This window comes from Psittacula echo (assembly GCF_963264785.1).
Source record: "Psittacula echo genome assembly, chromosome: 4".
NCBI lineage: Eukaryota > Metazoa > Chordata > Aves > Psittaciformes > Psittacidae > Psittacula > Psittacula echo.
The window spans coordinates 61,811,457-61,834,091 of record NC_137738.1 but is presented as its reverse complement, the minus strand read 5'-3'; the positions used below and the strand labels follow the sequence as shown (position 1 = coordinate 61,834,091).

Sequence of the window (22,635 nt, the reverse complement as noted above, 5' to 3'; positions counted from 1 at the left end):
ATGGATATACTGCAGATACATATGATACATAAAACTAACCTCGGTGTTAATTATTCTTTGTTTTTTAGCTTTACAACAAGGTGGTCTCTATAAAATTTAAAGTGTGTATTAGGGAAAAGAACACTGAAAGTTAAGGCAAAAAGCTCCTCAATGTAATAAAACTAACATGGACAGGACTCGATTGAAATATTGCTGTATTGTCTGTATTTTAGATACTTTCAGGAAATCAGAAGTAATTATTACAGAGGTTATAGCTATAAAAAATATATTGAAACATGAAATAATGAGGAAACATATCTGACACAGGAGATTGGTCTCATTAGATCACTATGGAAAATCAGATAGATTGGCAAAGGAACAGAGATTAAAATTAACATTCCTAATAACTGATAAAGACTTTCTATAATGGTGAATTAATAGGGAATCTAATCCGCTGGGATGTTTGGGTTTTTTTTCATTTATCACAAGTAAATAGCAAGCCTAATGCAGGGTGACAGGTACAAACAAGTATTAAAACAGCATTTCCCTTAAAGATTAGGATCCAGAAAGTCATGCCAAAGCACAAAGAAAAGCACATGAGGTGGTAACAGGCAGAGCTGACATTTGACATACATTTTCAGTCACCCAAGCTGGATAATGTATTGGCAAACATTACACACAGAGCAGGCCGAATAGCTGTGTATTAGGAAACCACATGATAAAGTATAAGCACAGTTACAGACTGCATTCAGGAGTCAATCAACCTAATATTACAGTAACATGCAATTGAATTCCTGATACTGCATCTCTTGTTCTATTTTTAGTGGCATGGCAGTTAATATCCAAAACCATAGTAATGTTTGTGCCTGCACTCTTTTGCTGGGTGGTAAATAAATGCAAAACAATAGAGTGCTCACTTAAGTATCTTACTGGAGTGGACAGCATGGATAACCATATTTTTCAGGGAACAGCAAAAATTATTTTTATGGTGTCACAATCTATGGTTTTAGAACTGCTTTATTCATTATTTCATACATATGTTTATTATTACTTTTGTTGTGGGTATTAAGCATAAATAAACAAGAATTAACATTAAATGTCAATTTATTTCTCATTAGGAAAAAAAAGTACAACTTAATACAAGTGCAAATTATATGGATGTCTAATTGCAAAGTATGAAGATCTATGTTTACCAAGGACCAGCTCCATACCTTTTGTCTGATTATTCCACTGATGGGGCAAATGAAGGCTGCATGCAAAAAAATGTCCACACACCTACCTAAAAATTGGCTCTCTGGTCTGATTTCCTTACCCTTTCCTTATGCCCATACGGTCTACCTCCATTTCTTCCCTTCCTCTTTCTTCTAGATTTCAGCTTGCTCATGGCAAATTCTCTGTAGGTGCTAAGCACATGGATAAAAAGGAAATAAAAGTCTGCCTAAGCAACCAACAGGCAGTGAGAGCAGCCATTGCTGGCTGACAAGCCACAGATTAAAACAGATCTCTGGGCTCTTCCCCTCCACATGTTTAGCAGTTGCAGAGACTCTGCTGGATCAGTGGAAGTGAACAATGCAGGTTCGTAAGACTGGCAACTTCTTGCCCATGAGCTGGGATGTAAGCAAATGAACTATCTGAACCATCATGGTGGGATGAAGTCAGAGGCAAATGCAAGAGTGTTCCCGAGCTCTTCTCCAGTTGCAATGATCTGATTGCTGTTTAAAAGTTTGTTTAAAAGAGAAACTGCAAACCTATCTTATTTCTGGTTATGCAAACAGTAAGGTAATAATAGGAAATCCATCACTCTTCTTATCTGCTAAGCAGAAACATAATTTTGACACAATCCTTTAGGAAAACCAGAGAACCTATCAAAACTATCATACAGCCATTTTGCAACATGGCTCTGCTCTAACTGAAACAGAAGAAAAATATATGTCAGATGCTATAGGAACAGTTTGGATCATCTTATAATTCATGATCACTTCCAACTCTGGACTAAGATACAGATTCTGGAGTCTCTCTCTCCTCTCCATACTTCACTCCTTTCCAGCATTAGCTATTGATTGTTTGGGCTATAAAGAAATTTAAAATAAAACAGCAACAGCAAAAAACCCCAATAAAAACAACAACAACCAACCAACCAAAAAAACCCAAACCCAAACAAAAACCACCCCCCCCCCCCAAACCAGCAAACACATTTTATCATATACTAGCTTGACAATTGCAGAGAAACTCCCTTATTATTCAAAATCCTAGAATACTTACTGATGTTCCACATATCTATGATATATATGATATGATATATATGTTCTATGATATGATTCTATGACATATATTACAGAATGTTTTGGACAGCTCTGGCTTTGCAAGAGGATTCCTACAGTAATCCAACAGATGTAAGCACAAATAGTAAGAATGCTCTTATGAGGCTATGCATAAATGCATCACAAAGCTATCAGAAAAAAAAAAGTGTCTTTTTAAAATGTTCTTCAAAATTGTGATGAAAAATCCCAGTGAATACATTAAAAATTGTCTTCAACAGAATTTGTAAACTTGTATCTTGCTGTATGAAGCAAGAGCTGTGAGAATGCTATAGTTGCCTCTCTAGTACAAGCCGGTCTTGAGCAATTTCTCAATGCAGCTCTCCAATATTAGTATGCATATTATTTGACCCTCATGGATCAATGCCTGGTACCTTTTGAAGTGAACAACCACTGCTTAACTACATGGTGGGGAAGCAGTTTTCACTGCATCTTAGAGATACCTAATAACTACTAAACAGAAAATGAGAAAGATGGTGTTTCCAAGAAAAGGAACAATAACTAGGGGGAAACAATCTTACCTGGAGATAAAAAGGAAGTAAACTGATAGAATATTTCGGTGTCCTTCTTTTGGCCACTGTATCCCACAATACTGCCAACTTCTAGGGGGAAAGTCTTGAGATGTGCACCAGTAGCTAGGTCATGAAGTTGCAGGATATTCTTCACATCATGCAGATAGCACAAAACCAGGAAGTTGGACCTCACACAAGCAACCCATTCTGCAGATTGCAGAAAAGATAAACAAATACAGTGAAAAGAATTGTAAGAAGGAAAACAACCAGACATAATCTGACTAAAATTCTTTAGCATTCCTAAATACATGAACCAAAATTTCTGACATACATTGAGTTTAAATCTTTAGAAGTCACCTGCCTTCTGAAACAAAAAGGTGAACCCAAAAGTAAAGGCTGACATTCTTTGGAAACACACTAACCGCGATGCTTGAAGCTAATTTATGCAGACAGAGGAGTAATGAATTGCTTAACCAAGATACTTATACATTTGGGGTGCTTACAGACCATTACTGCTCTTACATATCACATATTTCAGTGTAAAACCAAAGCAAAACGCTGATCTTTGCCAGGAATACTTATGGAAATGCATGAAAATAGAAACAATCATTATGATTCAGACTTAAGCTAAACTCGCAAGAATAGACAGACATGTCCTGTACTGCACACTGAAATATAGCACCTAGAGGCTACTATTCATCTTTTTTTTTTTACTGGTTAAGTATTTCGGAGGCAATTCTCTAAGTAAGCTCTACTGGGTGTAAGAAAAGGATTAGTCTGAGGTGACATCCTCAACACAGCATCACAAAAAGAATGTCTATTCAAGAAGCTAATGTTAAACAGCATTCTTTAGACTGTATGCTAGTAGGAACACAGTCAACATAATCTGGCAAAAGGATCCAGGAACAAAATCCTCTACAGAGGTCATTTCCTTTATACCTCTCCTGGCAGTCCTAGGCCCTGCAGAGCTGCCCACCTCAGCAGTTCAGGCACAAGAGCTTCTGCTTCAAAGAACCTTTCACATTCTGAGTTTGCTCCTCAGAACAATTACCAGAAATGTGTGAGCTTTTTAATGGAACGCTGATTTTCTTAACTGGACTTTGGACTGAAAAAAAAAAAAGAGCAGCTCTGGGCTGGCAACTTCTACAAAAATCCTTGCAGTTCTACTGACCATCTCGTTTCAATCCCCACCTCTATATACTGTGAAGTGTAGAAACTTCAGGGCTCCAGTTCACCTGGAATGTATCATGTAACATTCTCGCCTGTCTCCTCTGCCACTGGCTTTAGATCTTCAGTGACAAATTATATTTCTTTACTTATGCAGGAAAAAGACAAACCTCTTCATCTCTCTTACTACTTCTGTCATGTTAAAAACCAGTTACCCTACTTTGCAACAAAAGTGTTTCAACTTCTTCTCATTAAGTCACAAATCACACACAAACAAGACAAACTACAAACCAGGTTAAAAGTCAAGAAAAAAAATATCTGGAAGGAAAGAAGGCCTTTTTTTTTTTGTTGTTTGTTTGTAAGACTAGGTGAAGTGGTGATTCTTGTCCTCTACCAGCTTTAGATGTGCAACTTCTCCCCTGACAACTCATAGTGGCAACATAAATCATGGCAAGGTATCACGGACAATGACTTCTCTGATGTGCTGTAAGCAAAACCTGAAAAGATGGAATAAAATGAGCAAGAAAAATTAGGTAGAACCAACAGGGGCAAGCAGTAATGTCAAAGTAGCACTGTCAGAAGAGGAGTCTAAGATACCAATATTGGAGAAAAAAACATCGAAAACAAAAAAGAAGCAAGCCAAAATGGACTGATTTTCAGTTTTACAGTTTGATGTTATACACATTTTAGCAGGTCTTTTCAGTTTCCCCAGAGTCCTATAAAACCAAATTATCTGAATTCAGAGTTGTACTGAAGACAGTTTTATAAATGGATCTTTGCACATTCAGGTTCCAGAATAAAAGTTCAAAGTTGTATCATGTGCTTCTTCCATTAAGGCTAACAAAGTCTTTCTGAATTGAAGGTCAAAATTCTTTATTCTGTAGCATTTAGCTTCTTTAACAGTCCCTGCTTTCATATACAGTTCAGGTCTGTCATGACCCCCTACAGCTCCAAGACCTTCAAATCCTAATAGCTCAATACAGTCTGCTTTCCTTTTAGCTTGCTCCTGAAAGACCTGAATTTAACACTACTCTGACTTTCTAGACATACAAATTTATGTTACATAAGCACCAAAATAAAGTTTTAGTACTCTTTTCTTCACAAAGACCACCACTAATACTTTTTTACCCTAAGACATTACAACTTCCTCATGAGCTTCTAGCCTAAATCTTGGAATTTTCCAACCAAAGCCCCGGAGTGCAACACTAACTGAAATTTCAGCCATGAAGCCATGACCTGAAATAGTAAGATACAGCACAACATAACACTGTTTATGAATTAGTAATTTGTGTGTAATTTTAGCTCTGCAGTGACTTAAACTGCTTAAGTGAGGCCGGAGAACAGAATAAACTTTGTAAGTTTAATCGTTATACCCAATTACATATTTTGAAATACAGAGTCATTCTTGGCTGTATGAACAAGGAGAATACGCAGTAATGTAAAATATTTATTACATTGTCACTGCACATATCTGCTAATGTTCATATGTATAACTGGTTTAACACAAATATGAATTTAAAAAAACAGTATTCCTACAGTAACACACCATTTTTGTTTGCAGATGTAACTAAAATGTCCAGTTTTACTCTTGAAATTTCCTGACACTTGAAAGTTTCACAAAATGGATTACAGATAAACTTTAAATGTGTAATATATTGATTTGCTTCAGCAAAAATACTACTTAAGCAATCTTTATTTTACAATTAAATTGTGATGACCCTTAATTCCTCACTAGTAATTTTATGAAGCATTGCAGTTTCGTGAATGTTTTAATTAAAAGCTGAAGTACATTATTATTTTGACATTTATACATTATTACATATTACAAAGAGATATTACTCTTTTACTAAAAAAAAGCAGTTGCTGCTGGCTTATGTGAAGATTCCTGCTATTGAAGAATTTGCCTAGGAAACAGCAACATTAACTCAAATCAGAATCAAAACAGAGCAAAACACTGAAGCAGACATGAAAGAGCAGAAAAAAAAAAAAAGACACTAAGAACCTATGCTTATACATAGCAAGCTAAAACAATGCTGAATTATTAACAAGAGCTATTTTTTGACTGCAAGTTATAAGCTGAGTCTCTGTTACTCCCATGCTTGGCACAGATAGCTGCAGATACTGTCAAGTTTGTTGCATTAGCAGATGACTCCTTGGTTTTGCTCATGCTTTGCAGAACACACATTGCGTACCTCTGCGCTTCCGGGAACCTTCTTCACATACCTAAAAGTTAAACCTGACAACATTCCTGAAGGCTCCCTTTACAGACAATAGGCAGAAAAAAGCACCTTTAGAATGCAGCTCACTCAACTGTTTCGGATACCCCGTTCTGGGATACTGTGAACTTCTTCGCTGACCAGTTTCTCTAACACAAGTGGGATTTTTATAAAAAGCTAACCATCTAATATCTCTCCACTATATAGGGTTGGTTTATATTTAGTTAATACCGATGAACAGAGCAGTTATTTTCACAGTTACACCTAAATTTATCAATTATTCTCCACCATACTTACAAGCCACCTACTTACAATACCCATTCAGGCAAGGGATTTATTTAACAATAAACAAGTAGAGGCTGCCTCTTCCAACCTGAGCCTGTTGGCTCAAGCTCCAGAGAGATGGACACAGCTGGAAGCACTGGTAGGTACTGAAAATAGGTATGAAGAATTATTGGCACTGACCATTTCTTTCTGAAGATGACAGTGACTACCTGGATAACTACAAAAGATTACACACAATTTTTCAACAGCCAAATTTGGGCTAGATGAGTTATACCTCTTAACAAGGCCTAGAAAATCGAGCTCAGCCACCTTGAAGTTGCAGCTCAACCTTTTAAAAATTCATATACTGCTGCTTTCCAAAACCTTTAATATTTTGACAGTCTTCATTAGTAGCAAAGGCATGCCACTAACTTGGCACCTGCAACATTGCTATGAACAACTTCTTGAAACTTTTTGAAAAGTTTCAGGAAAAAAAAAAAGGTTGAATCCTCATACCAACCATTTGTGCCACTAACCTTAATTACTTATGACAGCTCTGACCTTTCATTTCTGCAGCAGTAGCTACAGCACGTCAAGTGTCCAACTGTACAAACATGCTTTGACAGATGCAGACTGAAATGCTGACGGAGAACATGCCAAGCCAGAAAAGCTAGGTAGCCATGAGCTATCAGCAAAAAACTGCTGAGTTACTTGCTGCACAGTGTGCTTGTGCATCCTCTCAACAACTAGTGAATATATTTCCATGGACTGACAAAGCTGTAGCTGGATGATCATCTTGGTTTCTTTGGTCATCACAGACAGCAACCACATATCACAATGTTTCCAAGATCAACAAGTGTCCATGATGACGTCAATTAAAATGATCTGTAACCACATCTCAAGGTTACCTATGGATTGACTTGGAAGAAAAACATGAGCAATTTAGAGAATAAAACATGAATCATTCTGAAACATGTGAGTAAATGTTGATGCACCCTCACAACATAAAGCATGTGTCTTCTCCCTGACATGCCATCCTCAGTGACAGCCTGTCATGTTTAAGTTAACGGAAAAGCTCCAACCAATTTCAAGAAAACAAGTATTTTATATCCCATATCCTCTCAGCATGACACACACAAACAAGAGAGCCCAAAGCTCTTCTGAAGCTGCAAACATTAGGAGAAATGCTTCCTTAAGTAACCTAAAGCTTTAGCCATCTGCGACTGATGCAGTTTTTCCATGGTAAAGAGAGTTAAATAAAGCCACAAAAGCCTTGTCAGGGGAGCAGAATAAAACTTTCAGTCAGGAACATGCATCTGGACCGCATCTTCTCCTCAGTGACTGAGGGACTGTATCTGGCTTGGCCAGAACTTAGGGGGTGCTTTTTATTGCTGGGAAACACTGTAGCTAAGTTACATCCCTGTTGGTTTATTTGTTGTGAGGGGGGCTGTGTGTGTGCACATGTGTCCCATTTCATATTAGAAGCTTATCAATCTGGTCATTTGCATTGCAGCCATTTCTGTCCTCTGCCACACTTCTGCATTAGCTGTCTCTGTAGGATGTTTCCTCTGAGCTGTACAGAGGTGGTCACACAACTGTTCCTCACAACAGAGACACAATCTTCCATGCACCTGCTTTGTAAGCAAAACTCCCAAGAGTGTAAGGCTACAGGTACTATGAAAAACACTACAGGGTAACGGAGTACACAAGCTTCCTGACAGCCAAGATGAACACAAGGTATTACTCACACCTATGCACACACATCCTTGTCATTCAGGATCAACAATTTCTTGGTGCATATTCCAGATTTTTCCTCCTGGTTTCACTACAGTGCCAAAAGATACAGTTTTGGGAGGGGAGTTACTGCAACTCTTAAGCATTTCTGAATTAGCTAGCAGATTAAAGGTATGAAGAAAAATACTCTGTTTCACTTGGAGTGCACATTCCAGCTGAGGGAAGGGAAGCAGTTTTTATCACTGAGTTTAGATGTGTAGATGCATGCAAGATACAGGAACATCGCTGGCTTTGACACCGCCTGGTAAATGGCTGAGATTCAAGGAACTGTTCAGGATCACTCACCTCATCTGTGACACATTCAGGAATATGTCTTATTTCTCAGCCCTCCTTACTCAGGATATCTATTCCGTTTTTCTTTTAATTGTCACAAGTACAGGGCTAGATATAACTGCTACTCTTGAGGTTTCTTGTGCTGCCAGCACTAAGCACTTTTTTGGAGGGTCAGAGTTCTCAAAATTAATTATTTAGGCTTCTAAAGACAGCAAGTTTATCCTATGCCTTAGAACCAGTGTTGCAGTGACTGTAATGATCAGTCTACATTTACGGTTTCATAGCTGCCTTTTAAGTAATTCAGCACACCTACTTGCAGCCATGTGGTCATTTAAAGTCCTAGTTCAATGTTATATGCGAATCTCTCCTATGGTTATATTTTAGACTCCCTGAAAATTAAAAGTAACACTTTATAAACAAACTCCAATGGGGAGGAAATGAATCTCATCACACTTCAGTATGCTCTGAGGCCCCCCTCAATTTCATTTTAAAATAGCTGCAATTTAATTCTTCCCCTCAGCTCAGAGTAGAGATCTAAATTTACCTCAGCTCTGTGTGAAATCCCTGTTGAAAGCTGTAAAATGAGGTGTGTGTACAACCTCATTGCAGGAGTATGTTTGGGTTTTTTTCCTGTAATTCCCAAATTACCTTATTTATAAACAGTTCTGAAAACAAAAAAGGTCAAAGCCAATAAAAAAAGTCTATCTTGAAGAACATGAAGGAATCAAATGACATTCACATGGCCTTGTAGGCATATGCGTTCATTTCTTAGTTAGATTACATTAGCTATTTAACATCTTCTCCAAGAATTCATTAGGATACTTTGTGGAATTTCTCTTTTTGCACTGATGGATGCTGGCAATTCTTAATCCTGAATTTATTATTCATAAATAAGTCTATTCCTATGTGCACACAGTGCAGCTTTTATGGAACTGAATCTATGCAGAAGGCTATGGCTACCAGGCTCTTCACACCAGAGTAGGAGACTTTTGGAGCCAAGTACCGATCTATCCCAGTAAAATACATTTGTGACCTAAAGCATCACTAAATATAATGTTTATAAATAAATTCTAATATTTTTTACTAAGATGTAATTGGTTGTCACTCCCACACATATTTAAAATTGGACAAGCAGCAATACTCCTTTATCCTTTCAATCACTGATATCCTAGCTTTTGCAGAAGGGGTCTCATTACATTGTCATCTCTGGATCACGGAAAATCAAATTCACTTGACTGCAAGGCTTTCAAGACAATGAATTATTAACTGTCTTATGCTACAATTATGTTTACCTAAATAAAATCTTGGAATTATTAAAAAAAACCATAACAAAGAGACTGGCTTGCTTGCTGACTTCATCAAGTAAAGGAGTATTTTTATTTATTGAGAGCTACAACCTCCTGAACACAACCAAAATCCCTTACCTTGGTGCTGAGGATACAACACTAATTTGCTTTGTCTGCCACAAAGAAGCAACTGAACAATCCAAACTTACTTTACTGTAGCGCTAAGATCAACTTAAAACTCACACTTTGATTTGTTAATTTAATCCACTTCTTTTACATATGACTCCAAAAAGCTGGAGAAATGGACATAAGCCTACTCTGGCTTCACATTCAAACACAGTAGAAGTTTAATGACACAAAACAGACTCCTGAAAGTCACTCTGATGGTTTTATATGACAGATTATGTTTGCTTTCAAGTGCTTAAGAGCTGAATGCCTGTTATGTTTACAGTATGAAGGCCAGTGCCCTCAGCAAACCCATTTATCTGAACTTTGTTTTCTAAGTGCAGTTCTTATGTTTGTACAGTCAAGGCTGTCATGTGTAAGCCATTAAAGGAGTGTTGCATGCATTAAATTGTTTTTTCATGTGCACAAACATGAACTCAGCATGACTTTGCCTTTAGAATGAAAGCAAAATGGAGTTGAGCTAAATACTGCAGTGTAGTGAAGAGCAGATATGGCCTTTATCTTACTGGGAAGGAATATATAGCCACTGGTCAAAGCTCCTTATGCTGCCCAAACCACATCTCAGGTAAATCCACACACAGTGACTAAACTTCATGCCAATCACATGCTTCTGTCCCACTCTATTTGAACACTCAGCATTTCTAAGTCAATTTTGCAGCTTGGTCCCACTTTATAAATTGCTATTCCTCATAACTTAAGCATGGCTTCACAGACTGTCAGCAAATTTGCATGCAATCTAATTAGACTTGGAAGCAATTTTTCACTTACACGTCCTAATTTATTATCTGCTTAGGAATTGAAAGGTACTTCCTCTAAGATGTAGATGGTTCCTGATTCAAACAGTTCACAATCTTAAGAGTTGTGTCTCACCAAGCTACAATTTGCTAGTTTTGTGTTTACCAACATGGTTTGCAACATCCCTGCAATTCTGGGTGTGCTCAAAGTCACCATTTATGTGGGGACACACTTTACCTAGACTGTGGCAAAAAACCATGCATAACACACCATGAAATGCAGACAGAGATTATATTTTCATGTGTCTTGAAAAGCAAGATCTTAAGAGGAATTTAAAACAGTAGACAAATAGGTTTGTCTCAGTGAGAAAAGACAGAAGTTACTGTATCAAATCACACACAGAAAATTCTATTAATTCTGTAAAGCAGCTCTTCATCAGAAAAGTAGCGAAGATCAATGAACTTGTATAAAGATGCTTTAATAATAAAAAAACTCCAAATAAACAAAGCACAAAAAACCAAACAAAAACCACAAAAAACAAGCAGTCTTTGTGAATAGCTATAATTACGCTAGTCAGATAAATCATCATTGTATCTTGTACTGTATGGAGAACAGACTACATAAATGTACACAAAGTATTTTTCAAAAAACAGCTTACAGAAGGGTTTTCTGCATTATCTGAAACTAATTCAAAGTTTTCATAGAAATTTCCACAAAATGATGAGACTAAAAAAAATACACCTTTATATTAATTATATCAAAACAAAAAAAAATCATGTTTTGAACTCGCTTTTATACTTAGAGAATTCCACACCCTTCAACTTTCTTCAGGCTTTTTTCCAAGTGTTGGCTATTTGTCTTATCCCAGGAACAAAAGAAAATCCTGTTTCAAACTCTGAACAAGTCTGTTCACAGTGTGCTGCACTATTGCCAGGTTTGCTCTTTCTCTCTGCTTCCAAAGTCCCTCCTGCTGTAATCTCCAACTATCCAGTAAATGTTTACTACATACACATGAAGCAGGAAATGAGAGGACAGTATTTTCCTACAAACACAGAGTTAAAACAAGGACAGATGAAGCAACTTCCCTTTGACCACACAGGACGTTAGAGACAGAAATAGATCCTGTATCTCTCCAATCTCAGCAATCTTTTAAACCTGAATTCTGAACAAAGTTTAAACACAGGAAAAAATAAGAAGGTCTGTACAGGATTAGTCTATAGACTAATTATTGCATCAGTTTGAAAAAAGAAGTACAGAATGTCTTTCACTTTACATAAACTCTTACCTAGAACATCTCTTTCATGTTCAGGGACAAGAACTTTCCATTTGGATTCCCCTGGGTCATTGAAGTCAATGTTGATTAACCGGTAATTTGGAGAATGGCGGTTTGTCTTGAAAGTGAACACTGTTCCTTCGTTGGTGACATACTCATACTCAGCCTCAAAGTTATCTATCAGCTTCACCCACTGAAGAATTCCTGCAAGATCAAACATATAATGTAAGTTCTTCACCTTCTGGAACAAAACCTTTTAACACATGAGAGTAAGGCATTCCTGACAATTGCTGTAGGCTCCTTCTCGAAAAACAGGAGCAACTAGAAGAAGGGCAGCTGTGGAAAGAACTTACGAAGAATTCCCCAGATTAATAGGCTACTGTTGAAAAATGCCAGTTCACGAACATGTTAACATAATAGTTTAGAGGAATTTCTAGAAAAATACGTGCACAAAACTGACAGAATTATGGCTAACATTTCACTCCCATTTTAAGGGGCTACTGGAAAGCTCAGATGTTTGCTACAAAGGAGCCAGGGAGACGATGCCACTGAGCAAATCAGATTCTTGCCAATGGAGCTCACAAGTCCCTACTTCTACAGACTTCTTGGAAGGGGAAGTCGCAGCTGAGTCAAGACTGAACTAAACTTCCAAGCTTTATTTTATTTTTAGTAGATTAAAAAAAAATTATTTAATGATAAAATAAATACTTGTGGTGGTGTGGGGGTTTTTGTCTTTTTGCAAAAAAGAGTTACTTTTTCCTTAAAGTGGAAAGTTTTCTATCATCCTTAAAAGCCCAGAACCTCCCATAGAATAGAGATGATGATATTTGAATGAGCACAACAAACTTTAACAGCAGGAGTTTCCCTGTCAATTCAGAAACAACATTCCTGAAGTGCTGTTCTGCAGAAGCTTGTCACCTCCAAACAACAGGTACAGGCAGTTAGCTAAAATATTAACTTCTGGGTTTGCAAAGAATGAAATTGCATTTTCCCTATCAATCTTCCAGAATACCACATTCTCTAATAGAAGGGCACTTCTCTCAAGCATGAATTGCCTCAGTTTACTCACTCTGTATCATAACATTAATACTGACTTAACCTGGAGTTCGGATTGAAAAAACTCCACTACTTTTATTCACAATTTACTGTTTTGCAGTAGGTTTAGAAAATAGTGGAAAGAAAAAGCAGCAAAGCTAGATCAGATATGCAATATGCTTGTTATATCTACAACCTAACCTATCAACCAAACTTACTATTGTAAGTATCGCACATTAACTATGCTGAAAAATCGGAATCGTTATAGATATGTGAAATTAAAGCTTTTGTATTTTAAAATAACATTTGTCATATCCTCTGCCTCTTTCCTAAAACTAAAGGTTTAGTCCTTACTTTTAAGTATAAACACATAAACTGTTAATGAAATCTGTTAATCTGTTAATGAAATTCTATAATTCAATGTTCGAGTCACTAAAACAGCACGTCAGCTTATTTTATAATATTAAAATCTTCGCAGAATAATGGAAGTAGATGATAGCTGAGCTGTAATTACTGTAAGTTTAAAAAAAAAAAAAGAAAAGAATAATTGAGGAAGCAGTGCTATGTCTAAGGTCATTAAATGTAGTAAGAGAGTATAGCCAGACCGAGTATATTCAAGAAGCTCACATCTCTTAATTGCCATTTTGGTTTAAGGAAAACTTCCCTGTCTCTTCATACAATATGATAGATTAGCCAATTACATTCTACTTTTCATACCACTGTAATACAAACTATGCAGACAACACAGTCAACTTAGTATCTTGCCTCTGAATCAACCAACTGCATGTTAAATCTTAATTTTTGCTGATGTCCGAAGTTTTGTCTTTCTGAAGAGATTTCATGTTGAAGAAATATCACGCTAAGTCTCTCCAGTTGCTCAGAGTTCTGTAGAAAAAACCTGCCTTGCTGCCCACTAAAATAAAGAAAAACCAGCCTATAGTGAACTGTGATATACACCAGTGAAACTGTTTTAAGATCCCAAGTCATGTGCAAAAGTGTTTTAGTAAATAAAAACTTAATTGCAATATAACACCGTAACAATATTGGAAAATTTGTATTTTGGTATCTGGCAGAATGAAACCATCATACTACAGAACAAGAATCCATAAAAATGAATCCCCAGACTCTTGAAAAAAACACTTTCTAACAGTAAATATGCGCAATAACCATATCTCCATGATTGCAACAGAAGTTGGATTCCATGAAAAACAAGAACAGTAATGTGACAATAGGGATTCACATTGTTCCTTCCATCTCATTCATCCACTCCCAAATGAACAGCTAGTAAAAAAAGCAAGAGTAGATATTCAACAGGGACAAACTAAGTTGTTATTATAAAATCTAGAGCATTCATCTTGTTAAAGAGGATGCTATATAGTTCTTAGAAGACAGCTATTGCAAATGAATTACCTTTAAATCACTGTTTCACTGAAATGGTTAAATATGCCAACATCTTGTTTAAATTAAGAGGTCGTAATGAGGAAATTACAAACAGCTGAAAGACACCATTACTCAGGTACATTTGCTGCTATACAAAGTATGTGCTGTAAGTTTACAGTGAAAGGAAGAAACGGTTTGCAATGAGAGAGATACCAGAAATAAAACTATGTATTTCTATGGCTACTTGCAGCTGATCCCGTTGTGGTCTGTGACTGAAAGAGATGTTCTATCGTTGCCTTAGGCCATCTGCTTTGATCTCTCCTTTGGGCTAGGAATAACAACCTAGTGAGAAACACCGAGGGGGAGTGAGCAAACAGCTGAGTGGTGCTTAGCTGTCAGCTGGGGTTAAACCATGACAACAGTCATCATGCTTTTCTGATGCCCCAGAACACTAACAGAAACAAACAAACAAGATGGTAGTGGTGAATATGCTGACTGACAGAAGCTTAAAACCTGCAAAAGTAACTATTAAGTTGACAGGTAGATGAAGGTTCATCTTTTAATTTTCATTGTTGCTACTCGTACCAATTGTCAGCTTAACTGCACAAGGTTTCGTGGCTGAAGGTGCAGTCACCATATAAAAAGTATCTGAGTCTTCATGCACATTCTCAAGCACATTTTCATTGCTAAATAAAGCAAGTCAGATCCATCAGACTTACTTAAGAGACTCCTCAGACACTGAAAATCCATACACTTCCAAATTTCAAGAATTGTCTGCATGAGGAGATTCTGAAAAAAATTGGCATTTACTCCAGAGTTTGTCACAGTACTAGTCAACAATAGTTTTAATGTTCAACAGAAGACACGGTATGCAGTGTGCTTCAGATCGACAGAGACTGTTTCAGGGCCTCAGTGGTATGTCTATAACGTATCCTGGGAAATGGATGGCAGAGCACAGCCTTTCACTCAGACATCCAACAACAGAATCAGATTTCTTTTTGAATCATGCGATACCCAGCTTGCTCTCAAGCTCTCTCTTCTGAGCCAGGCAGCTATGCAAACAAATTCAGGGGTTTTGCCTCCTTCTTCTTCACAACCACAAATATTTAACTGTCTCATCTGGTCTCCAAAGGCAAAAGAGACTTTCAAACAATTTGGACTCTCTTTGAAAATAAGATCTCTTAATCTCTTGGGACCTGACTTCGCTTATGAATGTCTGTCTGAGGGAGGGAATACTTGAGAGGACATATTAAGATGTCCCTGAAAGGAATGCAACTTGTCATGTTTGTACTGAAAGGACTCGCAAGTACCACTCATCCTGCAGATGATGGATGACAGCTATTTAATGATCATGGAAAGTGAATGTATTTGCAATTTAAAAAATAAATGAATGGAAGGAAGCAATATTTATTCCTTTGAGTTAAAAAGTTCAGACATGTCAAGACAGATTAAAGCTTAGCCAAAAAGAAAGAAATCAAGCACTTTCATGAGCAGTTTTCTCAATTAGTTTCAAGAATTCTATTTTACTTCCATTTGGATGATGACTCAAAAGACGGGGGGAAGAGAATACATATGCTTTCTCTCACTCCACACTTTCTTTAATATATATAAAGAAAAGCATAAATACATTATCGAAAAAGTAACTTCATTGTCAATACTATTTATGCAATGTCCAGACAGTAGCAGCATGAAGATCTCCTTGCTCAAATCAACAGTAAGATATTTGATTTTATTATTAATGATTTGCCTCCAATTAAAAAAAAAACCAAAACCAAAAACCAAACCAAAACACAAAAACACCAAAAAAACCCCACCCCAAAACATTGACAGCTCTTTGGAATCACCATTTAAGGGACAAGAAACTCTTTTCGTTACATAAACACTCTATTGTTGAGGCCTCCACATATTTTCTAAGACTCAACTGATTTTTTTTCTCCCTATTGTTTGGAAACCAGCATAAAAAGGCTTCAATTCAATAGTCATTTTTGAAAGTGGCGTTTAGGTTTTCTTTTAAAGTTACTTTAATCACAAAAAAGTCTTTAAATAAAAAAAGACAAGTACTCTCCCTCTCTCCACATTCTACTTTCTAGCTGATGTCTACTGTCTCCTCACTATCATTTTTTCCTTGTTTATTTTCATTAAAAAGGTTTTGATCCACTTTTTCAAGCTTTGTAGAAGATGCTGACTCATCCCTTTGATGTTACTATATTCAGTTATTTGATGTTACACTATTCACTGTGCTTAAAATTACTTTTAAGAGAGTCTCATAAATTGCAAGACTAAACTAAAATACAAAAAGCCAGATAATCCTATTTTCACCAGTAAGTGGACAAATATCACCTTTGTTTTTCCACCTGCCCTCAAGGCACACACATGCTTTCTTCAGTGTGGGGGGAAAAAAGAACAACCTTCTAAACAAAGACACAAAATAAAAATTCTTATGGCTGATAATTCTGCTCTTCAATTCCTTCTTGCAACCTGTCTCTGCAAGTCTAATGCAAAGCAGTTCTAGCTGACAATGACTAAGCAACCAGCAAGCTTGAACTTCAGTTTTTGCTCAATTTTTATTGCATCTTTCCAAGCCAGTGGTTCTCAAATAGCTCCTCTTCCTGTGTAAGTGTCCTCCCACCACCTTCCACTGTTTCTAACAGACACAAACTGCCCATCTTCAAGCAGCTCAGTACCCAAGCATGAGTCCCTAATACCGTTCTCTCTTCCTAAACTCCTTGTACCTCCAACTTACATAAACCTGTGTTTACCTTCTAGCCAGTGCAATACTTTTCCAATCCAACAACCTGGGCTATGCTTTCTAACTAGCCATCCCTCTCAACTTTTGGTATTCCAGAAACCACAGCAGCCTTTCAGAGTTTTCACGTGCCCAGAGGTTATAATGAGAGCTACTGCTTCTGTTTCCCATGCTGCCTTATATCCTTCCTTTTCCCATCCTCCTCTGTTCTCACGTTCCTGGGAGAGCTCCCCCAGGAAGAGGAAAGCAGTGCTCTGCCCAGAGCTCTGAGTCAGTCTCATAAATCAGTTCTATGGTGCTCACAAGAAGATCCTATTTCTTTATTAGGCTTCCTAGCTCCTACCATAATGCAAAGTAAAGAAAAAAGATCATTAAGAACAACTTCAACAAGACCAATAGGCCATGTCATGTTATTTTAAATTCATTGCCAAGGCTGATTAAAGACCTTTCATTTATTTTTTTTTGCACACCAATAGATTTGTGGTAAATTCCCTCTTCACTGCACCAAACCACACATTCAAAAGAATAGCCCAGGCTGACAACCTAATTGAAAAGAAACAATCTGATTTCTCAAAGAAAGGGAAAACCAAAATTATTACCAGGCACAGAAAGAGCAAGAGACATACTACAGAATAAGCACTGCTGGGTTTTCATTTGGGTTTGGGGGGGGTTGCGTTGTTTGATTTTTGTGGCTTTTTTTTGTGGGTTGGTTTGTTTGCTTGTTTCATGGTTCGGCTTTTTTTTGTGTGTAAAGTGTACAACAGCTTGCTAATATATAATTGCTTGATTACTGTGTATCCAGTTGTTTGGCTAGTACGAGGCACTTTCAGGTATACCAAGAAAAACAGTTGAGTAAAGACATTGATGAGACAAATTTTCTTGTTTGACTGCTCCAACATACAAGCAAACTTGAGTGCTAACAGTGTTCTGGCTACTAAAACAATTTTGCCTTACAATGCTCAGCTACTGGGAAAATATATGTGTCTGTTTTTTAAAAAAACACTTAGCATTAGATCACCTTAAAATATTAGTCTTGAAAACCCTACTTGCACTTTGGCAAGAGAAGTGGGGAAATCTGGAGTCCTGAATGAGGGATAGCCTTCTGAACATGAACCCACAGTGCTGCCCTTCCAGACACAATGTACAGCTGTTGCAGCTTTGCTACTGAAATTTCATAAAGCAAAATGAAACTGCATGAGTTGGTTCAGTGGCTGACAAAGGATAGTGAAATCCTGGCAACAATCCCATCATTTGTTTTCCCTAATCTTCTTAAACTCCACTTCATAAGGAACAAGAGGCAAGAATAAAGGGAAAAGCCCACATATCCACAGCTACTTGAAGCAGAGTATATACAGCAAGGAAGTTTCCTCAAAAGTTTAAAGAGCAGCTCAGCTGTCTTCTCCCATTGGTGTCTACTGACACTACTGTCTTGCCAGCACAAGATATTTGCCAAACACTTTTTTATATGAAATAATAACAGCTTTTTTTTTTTTTTTTTTTTTTTTTGTGCATTTTGTTAAGTTATAAACTTATGTTTATAAACATAAAATTCCAGCTGGTAAACCTGCTCATTTCTAACACAAAGAGTTTTGTGGTAAAAACTAAGCCACAAACTGGTTTAATGTGGTGAGAATCAAAAGATACACGTGGTAGTACGGGAGTAGGAGAAACAATGTCCCCTAAACCTCTTATCTTTTCAGACTAATTTAAAATTCTCATAAAAATAGGTATGTATTTTTCATAAGTTACTTATCCCAGTAATTTTCTATTCTAAAAAGGAGCATTCTTGGCACAAAGTGTTCACAATGGCCTACTTAAAAACCTCGCAAACAACCTGAATATTTGAAGAGGAAAATGACTCAGTCTGTATACAGGAGAAAGACTGTGAAGGGGGGAATGGAATAATGAAGAACATTTTAGCTAATCTGGGAAGCAGAAAAGATGCTCAGATGCTTCCTGTACTGTTTGTGGAAAGAAACAGAAACACCACTGTTCAGTTTATCTTCCAAGGAAAACAAACTGACAAGGATTATTACAGAAGATTGCAGTGCAAACTCAACCTACACCTGTTGACTAAATATCATGAATAATCACATACAGCAAAGGGGGAAGAGCTGACACAAAAGTTTCAGATGTAGAAACAAGCAAGTCAAATCCTTTAAGTTTCTTAAACATTTAGAAATAGTCTGCTCTCATTTATTAGATGTGATCTCCACTCAGAGTCAAATTCATTTCCTGTCCAACACAGACCATGGAGTACCTACATCTCATGTAGTTTCAACTTTGTCCCTATTTCCTAATTTCAGTAGCTAGGTAGGCAGGTTATCATGCATCCTTATCTATGGGCCGTGTCTCTGAATTTTATAGAATAGAAATGTATCTCAGGACTGCAGGTTCCACAGGGTAGCAAAGAATCTGAAAGATAAGCACTGAAATATTTCAGAGTTGTAATGTCACAAGGATGCTGGGGAGGGGCTATTCATCAGGGACTGTAGGGACAGGACAAGGGGTAACGGGTTCAAACTTAAACAGGGGAAGTTTAGATTGGATATAAGGAAGAAATTCTTTCCTGTGAGGGTGGTGAGGCACTGGAATGGGTTGCCCAGGGAGGTTGTGAATGCTCCATCCTTGGCGGTGTTCAAGGCCAGGTTGGATGAGGCCTTGGGTGACATGGTTTAGTGTGAGGTGTCCCTGCCCATGGCAGGGGGCTTGGAACTAGATGATCTCAAGGTCCTTTCCAACCCTAACTATTCTATGATTCTATGATTCTATGTTACATATCTATACAATATGGGATAAAAAACATGAAAATACACATTATGTTCCTTATTTTTAAGGCCCAGTAATCTTTCTTCACTAACAAAGTGACTGAAGATGACTTCCATTCTTCCAAATGGAAGCAACACATCCTGTGAAAAATAAAAACAATTTATACCAACAAAGACAAGCAAAGGTAAGCGAACTAAAACCTAAGTCAGGCACCTGGAAACAACAAGGCATTTTGATTTAGCATCACTGCCTGTCAGACTCTTGTTCATAAAACAAGACCAGTGGTTTAATGAAAAGCTTAAAGGAGCTGGAACCCCTCCCAACACAATCTGGGATTGTTAGCAAAAAGGAGTGAACTTTCTCTTTCATTCCATTCCAGTTGTTGCTGATACTTGTGAGACAATCTGGGTCTTCCCTTTCAGTCTTGGAGATGGAAAAGGTGCAGATTTACTTATCTATTTGTATTGTCTAGATATGTAGTAAAAACAGGATAGGCACATCATTGAGCATAAATACAGAAAAAGTTCACAATTTAAGGAGGCAAAAAGGATTTTACAGTTTTTTCATTTGATATGCTTATCCTGTTGAATTAATCTTTCAGAACAGACAGAAACTGTTGAATTTAATTTGAAGTTAAAAAGGAAATGCTATAAAAACAAGCTATTTGTAAATAAGAATGAAAAGGAAAGACTATACATTCCTTTCATCTGCTGGGGAAAGAAATAGCTGAACCCCTGTAAGTCTGGTATGAGCTATATTATGTTTCTTAATGAGTAGCTGACTCATCCCTGAATTCAGTCACCTGAGTTTTGTCAGGCAGATATTTTATAAGTGGTTCTCATTTCCACACATGAAACATACTTTTCCATTTGCATTCCTTTTTCTTCTTTCTTTTCCCAAGATAGATGCCCCCCGTCCCTACTCCCACCTCACTTCTCCATTCTATACTCCAAATTTAAGCAAAATAATTCAACCGGATACCATGTTCTTTGAGGGAAAGTTGTTTTTTTTTTTTTGGTCTTTAAGACTTTACTCTGAGCAAGGAGCTCTCATAACTCATAGGTACAAAAAATTAAAATAAATAAATAAAAAATTGTACCATGTTCTAATATACACATAGATAGAAAGAAATCCCACAAATGAGCCAGCTAACCTTAATTCTAACGACCCTGACTACAATGCATTTATTCCACTATCATGAGAAACTGCAATGTAACTTTCTAAATTATGACTCTACAATATAAATTCAGAACTACGGGAAATGAGTTGACACCAGACTCGAAATATTCCACAAGCCCATCTGTGTATTGAACAGACTAGTTCAACTAAATCAATCAAGCCCCCAAAGATAAGCATAATAATGAAAAAACGTATAATAATCTCGACACACGACAGAGAAGACTTTTAGTTGTATATGCTCATATATGAATTCTGCCACCTTCCAACCTCTGAAGAATATCCAGTGTAATATTACCAGATTGCATGGAATTATTTTTTTTTTCTTAAGGCCCGCTTTAAACAAGAAAAATTATAAAAGCAATTACTATTTCTAAATAAACTGTACAGCACTCCATAAAAGAGATCCAAACTATGCATCACTTCACGGAAACACAAGTGTCTTCACTTACTACAACAGCCTCAGCCTAGAAACCAGAACATTACTACTCAGTAGGAGAACAACTAGCAACATGTAACATAGAAACATAGAATCATAGAATAGTTAGGGTTGGAAAGGACCTTAAGATCATCTAGTTCCAACCCCCTTGCCATGGGCAGGGACACCTCCCACTAGCCCATGTTGCGTCTGGTATAGGAATAGTTTATTACCCTGACCCTTGCACAGTTAAGGGAAGCCCTACCTTTTGTTTTGCCTGATATAGACATGAGAAATCAGATCTGCCTATTTACCTTTCCTGCTACAGCCAAGATGCTGCTGTAGAGCAACATACTCAGTACATTGAGCATGTGAGTTTCTACAGTGGTAGTGTGGTGTTAGTCCTCAAGTATACACACATGCATTTATTCTGACTCATGGCTCTAAAAGTATTTAAATTCTGATGCATTTCAAAGAAATTTAACAGAATAAAGGATACTCCTATAACCAGACTATGTGAGACTTCGAAGGACAGGTCCAAACACGTAAGTGTTATAAGGAACAGGGGTGTCAGCTGTTACTACAAGACCATTTATAATATCAGAAAACCAGTCGTGTCCTTTCAATTTTGAGGTGCATTCCACATATTAGGTCCTTTCCCTTAATTACCAGCTCTGTTTTTTCAGCTCATTACACAACCATAGCTGTGTCTGGCAAATTTAACAGAAGCTTTCTTTAGTCAATCAACAATCCAGTAACTAGTTTAGTCAGTCTCACCTTAACATGATGTGAAAACCTACATAAATAAAAATACAATGGTCATCTTTTCAACTTTCAGTTGCAAATTCAGACTATTTGCACGTCATTCCCTCACCAAGTATCTCCAGGATGTAAAAGCATTTTGAACAAAACAATCAGAGCTCTCCTCTTTCTAATCTAGTATTATTTCATCTTTTAAGGTCACTAAATTGGAGTTTCACTGTCAAAGCACTCTCCCTAAAACATACAAGAAGCATCTGTATCAGAAGCATTATCTGCTAGATCCTAGGCTACCTATTTCAACATTTTCTTTCATTTTTCCATTTCCTGCATTCCCTCTTTGCCAGTC

At 37.1% G+C, this 22,635-nt stretch overlaps 1 protein-coding gene across 1 annotated transcript in view; it reads right to left on the bottom strand.

Annotated features, from left to right (window-relative positions):
* The window catches only part of PREP (prolyl endopeptidase), a 96,099-nt gene that overhangs the window by 39,189 nt on the left and 34,275 nt on the right, over positions 1-22,635 (bottom strand). The window contains exons 8-9 of the mRNA XM_080614902.1: positions 12,016-12,207; positions 2,819-3,016 (exon numbers count right to left, since the gene is read on the bottom strand). Of these exons, the coding sequence (XP_080471028.1) occupies positions 2,819-3,016; positions 12,016-12,207 (390 nt within the window). The remainder of the gene's footprint in view (positions 1-2,818; positions 3,017-12,015; positions 12,208-22,635) is intronic.